At 34.3% G+C, this 9,985-nt stretch overlaps 1 protein-coding gene across 1 annotated transcript in view; it reads right to left on the minus strand.

Annotated features, from left to right (window-relative positions):
* Positions 1–802: 802 nt before the first annotated feature.
* Positions 803–9,985, minus strand: part of star2 (steroidogenic acute regulatory protein 2) — a 16,944-nt gene continuing 7,761 nt past the window's right edge. The window contains exons 6-7 of the mRNA XM_030122124.1: positions 9,386–9,479; positions 803–985 (exon numbers count right to left, since the gene is read on the minus strand). Coding sequence (XP_029977984.1) covers positions 803–985; positions 9,386–9,479 — 277 coding nt within the window. The remainder of the gene's footprint in view (positions 986–9,385; positions 9,480–9,985) is intronic.

Here is a 9,985-nt window from a genome sequence, read left to right on the forward strand (position 1 = left end):
ACCAAACTGGGTTTATAGATTTCCAGTGACTTAGAATAGATGTGGATACATTTTGGGAAAAGTAGGTCAAAGTTTCAAATTTTAATGATTTTTTTTTAATCTTTTTTTTTTTTTCTCCCATTTACTTAAAATAGGCAAAGTTTCACATGTCTGTAGAAGCAAAACTATTGGTTGAATTCATACCAAACTGTGTTTATAGATTGCCAGTGACCCAGAATAGATGTGAATACATTTTGGGAAAAGTAGGTAAAAGTTCCAATTTTTAATTAATTTTTAAAATCTTTTTTTCCTCCCATTTACTTACAATCGGCAAAATTTCAAATGTCTATTAAAACATCAATTCTGTTTCAATTTACTTCAAACTTAGCACATATATAGAGGCAATTGATATGCTGACATCACCACACACATAGACATGATGACATCATTTGGAAATAAGCTACAATACGTTCCTTGCACCACTTGTTTATGTTATCAAATTATTATTGTTACTGGTCTGACCCCCTTGACATCATACCCTGAACTAGAACGACATAAAGGATGTCCACTCAGGAGGCTTTTGTTCATAGTTCACAGAAAAGGTCTACGGCTGACAATGAACCACACAAACGAGACTCATGTCTGTCTTTTATTCATTCGGTTCCAGTCGCTTCTGTCCAGAGGTGGTGACACCTGATCAGCTGAATGTAACGAGGTTGGACTGGACCCTCCATCACATCCATTACTTCCTATTATTATCCGGCTTCCTTCCATCAGGCTGACACTGGGGGTCTGTGGAGCGTCTCCTCCGGGGCCCACACTGTCACCGCTCGCCCGTCATAGAGCGTTCCTCAGTGGGTGGTGCCGAGGCGCCGGCGCTGTGGGCGTCGCTGGGGCTCGGTCGACCGTGAGCGCCCCCTGCTGCGAGGCGTCTGCGGAGGTGTCTGGTGAAGTCCAGCTGTGCGCGGGGCAGAGCCTGATTGACAAGAGACGTCGGAAGCCAGCCCTAGAGAAGAGAGAAGGTTCTTTTATTAGTCCACCGAACAAAGAGGACGACATTTAAAGTGATTTTCCAAAGGTGCACTGTCTTTGTTCACCGGGACTGAAAAATACACGATGTGGACAAAAGTATTGGGACACATTGAATTCAGGTGTTTCTTTTCTAACAGGGGTCTGGGATACAAAACAATAGTGATAAATATATTATGATAAATATTGTATTGGTTAGTTTGGTTTAAATTCTTAGCTTTGCTTTCAAAGATGGTTTTTACTTAACCCTCCGGTATCCCATCCAGCGACGCCCTTGCTAAGCACCAAGTGTGCCTTTTTCACGCACTTGTGGAATAATGTGAAAAACAATTTTCATAGTTTGTTTTTAATTCTTTTACACTTTTTTCTATTTCATCAACTTGAGTCGTAAATAAAAATACCAAATACTCAATAATTGTCACATTTTTTAACCCTTTAAATGCCGTGTTTGTAATGCAAACAAACCATTTTTTTGGATGCAAAATAAACAAAACAAAACAAAAAAATTTTTCAATATACTACATAAAAAGTGGATCACATATTATTTGATTTTTTCATCCTGGCATATGTCAATGATTAACTCCAACATCGGTTAATTTGCATGATTATTTTTGGCGCTAGGTCAAATGTTCCAAAATACTAGCATCTGTCACCAAGTGTGCCAAAAAGGCACACCTATAAATCAAACTATTAAATATTATATATTGATTTATTTTTCTGCTCTAATTTGATTTTATTTTTGTAAATCAAGGTCAGCCCTAATCGTAAATATCAAATGGAAGAAATAGTGCGTTTTAAGCACACTTGGGAGACAGATGCTAGTTTTGTAATTTTCTTTTGTTTACAATGTGCAAATTTTAGTTGGTGGCCAGAATTTCAAAGATCATGCAAAAATGAGCAAGTTTTAAATTCTAACCTTATTTAAATTGTGAAAAATAATATGAAGTTTTTTAAAATGAAGTGCAAAGTGTGCCTAAAAGGTGCACCTGGATACCGGAGGGTTAATTTCTCTCAGTATTGTTTTTGTTTTTTAATATCCATGACTATGATTTTAAATGTTCTACCTCTAAATTTCAAAAAATATTTTTCATGCTCCGACTGTAAATAATAATTTTCAACCACAACTAACCATCTACTTTCTTCCTATCTCACTTAAGAAGAAAAATCTCCAATTAAACTTTGAGGAAATATTGATATTTTTATCTCAACTCAAAATGAACAGGATATCTTACAGTTGTAGTCATGATGTGTCCCAATATTTTTGTCCATATAGTTTAGAAACATGAATATTTCCTTGAAGTTTAATTGGAGATTTTTCTTCCTCGGTGAGATATGAAGAAAGTAGGTGGTTAGTTGTGGTAGAAAATTATTCTTTACAGTCAGAGCATGAAAAATATTTTGGAAATTTAGAGGTAGAACATTTAAAACCATAGTCGTGGATAAAAAAAAAAAAAGTCAGTGTTGAGAGAAAGTTTTTTTCCTGTTTTGTTTATTTTTCTCACTAAATTTTTTTCCTGGTTTTTTTTTCTCCTCTAATTTTTTTGCCGTGTTTTTTTTCCCTACTAATTTTTTCTTGTTATTTTTCCCATTGTCAATTTGCACATACATTTCCTTGCACTTAGAGTGCTTGGGGAACTTGGGGGGGGGGGGGCGCGGCACCGGTCCCCTAGTTTGGATTTGTGTGTATGTTTTTTGTTTTTAGTTAAAGCCCTTATTTTCATTTATGCATGGAGTGCAGTGGTCATGGTGTGGGCTGCAGGGCCGCTGGACCCCTAAAGGCTGGGACGATGTAAAGGGGGGGGTGAACATGACAAATTCATGGGGCCCAGCATTCCCAGGGGGCCCAGTGGATATAGGTTAGAAGTTGTGATTTTTTTTTCCCCACTAAATTTTTGGCCTGTTTCTGTCCCACTAAATTTTTTGCCTGTTTTTTCCCCCACTAATTTTTTTTCCACAATTTTTTTTCCAGTTTTTTCTCCCTACTAGATTTTTTGCCTGTTTTTTTTTCCCTACTAAATTTTCCTCCTGTTTTTTTTCCCACATGTTTTCCCCACTAAATGTTTTGCCTGTTTTTTTCCTTACTACATTTTTTGCCTGTTTTTTTTCCACAATTTTTTCTCCTATTTTCTTCCCCATTAAATTTTTTCCTTGTTTTTTTCCCCAATAAATTTTCTTCCTGTTTTTTTTTCCACAATTTTTTGCCTGTTTCCCCCCACTAAATTTTTTGCCTGTTTTTTTTTCCTACTAAATTTTTTGCCTGTTTTTTTTCCCCATTAAATTTTCTTCCTGTTTTTTTTCCCACAATTTTTTTTCCTGTTTTTTCCCCACTAAATTTTTTGCCTGTTTTTTTTTTCCTCAATTTTTTCCTATTTTTTTTACCCCACTAAATTTTTTCCTTGTTTTTTTCCCCAATAAATTTTCTTCTTTTGTTTTCCACAATTTTTTGCCTGTTTTTCCCCCCACTAAATTCTTTTCCTGTTTTTTTTCCCTACTAAATTTTTTTCCCACAAATTTTTTTTCCTGTTTTTTTTTCCCCATTAAATTGTTTCCCCACTAAATTTTTTCTTTGTTTTTTTCCCCACAAAATTTTTTTGAGAAGTTGTGAAAACTTCGTTTCAACTCCAGAGTAAAAGAGAAGCTTAGAAGCCAGGAGTCGGACGTCCAAAGTTAAGATTCACTTTCAGTTTCACGCCAGTTACAGCACTTATGCCCCCCCCCCCCCAACACATTTACAGATACTTTTCTTTTATGAAGGGCCCTCAACATAAACCTTTCATGGAGCCCACAAATGCTAGCATCGCCCTAGCACAGAGTATACACACAATGGTTAATTTCATGCAAACTTGATGTCATTACTGTCAAATTAAGTGTTATATAAAGTAAACACTGCATTTAATTCTACTCATATGTTTAACTATATCCACCATAAATCCTGAGCTCTTCTTTCATCTCTTTATTTTCCATTTTCCAATCTGCTCTTGACTTATTGAACTGTTTTGTGCAGCGAAGCTCTATTTTTCTCATTCGGTCTTATCTTTACTGACCAAGTATCTTTATTATTTCTGTTCTGTTTTTATTTTGTCCTTCGAATCCTATGAGAATCGATATTTTCCACTTGCACCAGCAGTGTTCTGCAGAAAGTTTTAGCCTTAAGAAAATACATCTTGTGTTTTGTGCCTTAAGTTTTTGAAAAATGTATGAACTCATCAGATAGAGATGTGCGAAGCTGCCAGAGCAAAACAGTTCTACAAAAAAATACCAGTGTGTTCGCTTCATAATAGATTCTATTAACCAATAAAGAGCCAAACATCCACTGGCGACCAAAAGCATCTACTGACCTAAACTGTTTAATACCTGTTAATCCACTAATTCTAGCAATACGTGTAAATAATTGGCGTAAAATACAGTTTATTGTCTTTTACATGGTCATCAGATATGACCCATTTGGACATTCAGAGGCTCCGTAGTTACCATGGAAACACCATCATCTTCTACAACACTAGTCGCTTATCCTTTGGACATATGCGCAAAACTTTACCAGTATTTACTAAATGTCAAAAAAAAACATAAGCACATAATATCTTTTTTTTTTCATTAAATCACAAATGCGATGTTTTGTTTATTTATTATCACGAGATGACACGAGAAGTCATTCTATAAACATGGCGACGAATGTACATATCATGTTGATTTACAGATATATTCATTATTATCATATCTTACTCCTCTATCCCGTATTAAATTAAAAAATGATTTGTTTCCTGGTGTGTCCACACATACTGCGCCATGTTTCTTTTAAAACTCCTCTTCTTAACTTCTTGTAACGTACGTCAACATCCAATTTTTTTATTCACATGACCCTAGTTGAGGAAAAAGGTCTTTCCATTGCAGTTTTGCGTGATATACCATTTGCGCTACGCCTAAAAAACCACGTCTTGCCAGCACAAAAACTTTTAATCGAAAAACTCGAGTTTTGTCTTTTCATGGTCATCAGATATGACCCATTTGGACGTTCAGAGGCTCTGTAGTTACCGTGGAAACACCATCATCTTCTACAACACTAGTCGCTTATCCATTGGACATATGTGCAAAACTTTACCAGTATTTACTAAATGTCAAAAAACCAGAAATGTGTAATGTCGGTTTTTCCATTAAATCCCAAATGCGATGATTTGTTTATTTTCCACGAAATGTCACGAGAAGTCATTCCATAAACATGGCGACGAACGTAAATATTTGTTGTTTTGAATCTAGAATGCTCGTTACCTTTCTATCCCATACTAAATTAAAAAAATTATTTGGTTTCCTCCTCGTGTGTCCACACATACCACGCCATGTTTGTTTTAAAACTCTTCTTCTTCACTTGTTGGAACATCCTTCGACATCTGTTTTCAGCCCAACGGCCCGAAGGTCTGATGGACTATTGGTATCAGTAGCTTTTTGTCTGTAAACAATTTTTCGTGAAATGTCTTCTCTACAACCGTCAGCCACAACCAACTGAAATTCACAGCAGAAGTTCCTTGGAGCAACGTCTACCAAGTTTGCTCAAAGAATTGACAAATATTGATTTTTGAATTTTTTATGAATTTTTTAAAGTTTTAAAATCCCTATTGGCTTATAAGGGGAAAAAATTCAAAGTGCTATAACTAAGATAAGAAGATATTGATATAATTACTATTGGCAACAGATAGGAATTCACATATGGGCTTTCATTTGGTGCCATGACCTTTGACCTTGAGTGACCTTGAAAGGCCAAACCCAAGGTCATCTATGTCCAGATTTTAAATACTTCTTCTCCAAAACTGTCAGCCAGAAGCAATTGAAATTCATAGCAGATGTTCCTTGAGGTAAGGTCTACCAAGGTTGTGCAAAGAATTGAGGAATATAGATTTTTGAATTTTTTATGAATTTTTTGAAATTGTAAAAATCCCCATTGGTTTATAATGGGACACATTTTAAAGTGCTCTAACTTGAAAACAGTTGAAGATGTTGATATAATTACTATTGGCAATAGATAGGAAGTCACATATGGACTTTCATTTGGTGCCATGACCTTTGACCTTGAATGACATTGAAAAGTCAAACCCAAGGTCATCTATGTCCAGACTTTAAGAAACTACTTCTCCAAAACTCTAGAAGCAATTGAAATTCATAGCAGATGCCCCCTGGGGTAAAGTCTACCAAGGTTCTTCAAAGAATTGAGAAATATTGATTTTTGAATTTTTAATGAATTTTTGAAATGTTAAAAATCCACATTGGTTTATAATGGGACACATTTTAAAGTGCTCTAACTTGAAAACAGTTGAAGATATTGACATAATTACTATTGGCAATAGATAGGAAGTCATATGTGGGCTTTCACTTGGTGCCATGACCTTTGACCTTGAATGACACTGATCGGTCAAACCCAAGGTCATCCATGTCCAGACTTCTAGAAACTTCTTCTCCAAAACCGTCTGCCAGAAGCAGTTGAAATTCATAGCAGAAGTCCCTTGGGGCAAGGTCTATCATGGTTGTTCAAATAATTGGGAAATATTGATTTTTGAATTTTTAATGAATTTTTGAATTTGTAAAAATCCCCATTCTTTTTTAATGGGACACATTTTAAAGTGCTATAACTTGAAAACAGTTGAGGATATTGATATAATTACTATTGGCAATAGATAGGAAGTCACATATGGGCTTTCATTTGGTGCCATGACCTTTGACCTTGAGTGACCTTGAAAGGTCAAACCCAAGGTCATCTATGTCCAGACTTTAAAAACTTCTTCTCCAAAACCGTCAGTCTGAATCAATTGAAATTCACAGCAGATTCCGCCTGGGGTAAGGTCTACCAAGGTTGTCCAAAGAATTGAGAAATATTGATTTTTGAATTTTTTTTATGACTTTTTAAAATTTTAAAATCCCCTATGGTTTATAATGGGAAAAATTTCAAAGTGCTATAAGTTGAAAACAGTTGAAGATATTGATATAATTACTATCTGCAACAGATAGGAAGTCACATATGGACTTTCATTTGGTGCCATAACCTTTGACCTTGAGTGACCATGAAATGTCAAACCCAAGGTCATCTATGTCCAGAATTCTAGAAACTTCTTCTCCAAAACCGTCAGCCAGAAGCAATTGAAATTCATAGCAGGTATTCCTTGGGGTAAGGTCTACCAAGGTTGTTCAAAGAATTGGGAAATATTGATTTTTGAATTTCTTATGAATTTTTTTAATTTTAAAAATCCCCATTGATTTTTTTATGGGACACATTTCAAAGTGCTATAACTTGAAAACAGTTGAAGATATTAATATAATTACTATTGGCAATAGATAGGAAGTCACATATGGGCTTTCATTTGGTGCCATGACCTTTGACCTTGAGTGACCTTGAAATGTCAAATGAATGCCAGTTAATGTCTTTACATATGCCATTAGACTACAGTACCCTTGGACCTATTTTTATTTTTTATTGACATAACTGTAGTTGCGGAAAAAACATCTTTCCATTGCAGTTTTGTGCTATTTATCAATTTCACTACACCTGAAAAACCACCTCTTCTTGCAAAGCACAAAAACTTTTCATCAAAACTCGAGTTTTGGCAAAATTGTAGTTTTTCCATTAGGCAAGTAATATTTGCGCAGTTTGAAGGTCAATGGAAAAGCGACTAGTGATTCACCAGTAAAACCCATGGAGTTGGATCATTAACAGTGGATGGAGATGCTTGTTTTTATGTTCAGTTATTGATAGATTTGCTAAAAATGTGACTTTCTCTTCAGTTTTCGGTTTTGATAGAATAACCTTTGAATGTACTTTGAGTTTTCATGAACATCTAGATTAAATGTAGGAAACTGAATATAGGAAAATACAAGTTTTACAGTGAAAAATGCAAAATACTGAAGATAATATTATAATAAATGGTAATAAATCACTTAAGAAAGGTCTAATACACAGGTGTCAAACATGCGGCCCGGGGGCTAAAACCGGCCTGCCAAACGGTTCAATCCGGCCCGTGGGATGAATTTGTGACATGCAAAAATTACACTGAATATATGAGCAATCAAGGATGTTAAAATCATTTTAGGTCAATTCAATCTCAAGCAGATCAGGACCAGTAAAATACAATCCTAATAACCTATAAATAATGAAAACTGCTGAAAACTTTTAGTTTAAAACAAAAAAGGTAAAATTACACCAAAATGCTGACATTTACAGACTAGCCTTTTACAAAAAATTTGAATAACCTGAACAAATATGAACAACCTGAAAGTGTCATATGAGAAGCATGTGGAATTTTACCAATATTCTGCCTGTTACTAAATGTTTTGTGCTTTTTTAGATCCACTGTGATCTGTAAGTTGTGATGCACATATATAAATGATAAGCTAAGGCGTAATACTCTTAAAATTGCACTTTTTTTTCAAAAGAATTTTCAGGTTGTTCATATTTGTTCATGTTCTGTTCAAGTACAGTTCGTTGATGTAAACATTTTCATCATGGAATGTTACTTTTTTCACTCAAAAACAGAGAGAAAACTTTGGAGTTGATATTATTTATCAGTTCTTATCCTATCCTTAACAAAATCTACAAAATGAACCAAAATAAGCAACAAAGTAAAGCAAAATCTACAAAATGAACAAAAATAAGCTACAAAACAAACAAAAATAAGCAACAAAATGAACCAAAATAAGCAACAAAGTAAACCAAATTCTACAAAATGAACAATAAGCAACAAAACAATAATAAGCAACAAAATGAACCAAAATAAACCAAATTCTACAAAATGAACAAAAATAAGCAACAAAACAAACAAAAATAAGCAACAAAATGAACCAAAATAAGCAACAAAGTAAACCAAATTATACAAAATGAACAACAATAAGCAACAAAACAAACAACAATAAGCAACAAAATGAACCAAAATAAGCAACAAAGTAAACCAAATTCTACAAAATGAACAACAATAAGCAACAAAACAAACAATAAGCAACAAAATGAACCAAAATAAACAACAAAATAAACCAAATTCTACAAAATGAACAAAAATAAGCAACAAAACAAACAAAAATAAGTAACAAAATGAACCAAAATAAACAACAAAATAAACCAAATTCTACAAAATAAACAAAAATAAGCAACAAAATGAACCAAAATAAACAACAAATTAAACCAAATTCTACTGGTCCGGCCCACTTTAGATCATGTTAGGCTGCATGTGCCCCCTGAACTAAAAGGAGCTCGACACCCCTGGTCTAATAGAAAGACAAATTTGCTTGAGAAGTGCCATAAAAGCAGCACTGGGCCTTTATGGTTTAAATGAAAATTTGTTCAGATTTCCTGCTGTTTTCCAGGTTTAACTTGAAGAGGAAAAAAGAAGGTGGACTCATGTACCTTTACATCCATATTTAGGAGCCACGTGAATCTGCTTCTGCTTGAATCCTCATCCAGAGCTTCGATAATGATGCAGGTCGGTCCATCCTCAGCCCTGGAAACATCCAAACCAAATCCATTAGGTCTTATTCTTGTTTTTCTTCTCTCTTTTTTTTTTTTTTTTTCTTTACTCAGGGTTTATACATGTACTTGAAATCCTTGAAAAGGCTTGAATTTCAACATTGTGTTTTCAAGGTCTTAAAAAAAAAAGGTCTAAAAACTATTTCTGTCTTATAATTTAATCCTGCTTTTAGATGTAAAGCACTTTGATCTTCTTTATGATGTTGTAAAGTGCTATATAAATACACGTTGATTGATTGATTGATTGATTTAATTTTAGTTGAAGTGCTTGAAAGTGCTCGCAATTCTAACCCTGTGGTGCCATTTATTTATTTATTTTTTAATAATAACTCTGTCAGGTTCGAAACCAAGCCAAAGCTACTTACACACATTAAGAATACATTAAGAAAGATAAAACTTAATGTCAAAAAAAGAAGATTACCAGGTGTTTTGGTTCGATTCCAGGTACATTTTTATCTTAATCTTTGTCTTGGTGCGAAT

Source organism: Sphaeramia orbicularis, chromosome 19, assembly GCF_902148855.1.
Source record: "Sphaeramia orbicularis chromosome 19, fSphaOr1.1, whole genome shotgun sequence".
NCBI classification, from domain to species: Eukaryota; Metazoa; Chordata; class Actinopteri; order Kurtiformes; family Apogonidae; genus Sphaeramia; species Sphaeramia orbicularis.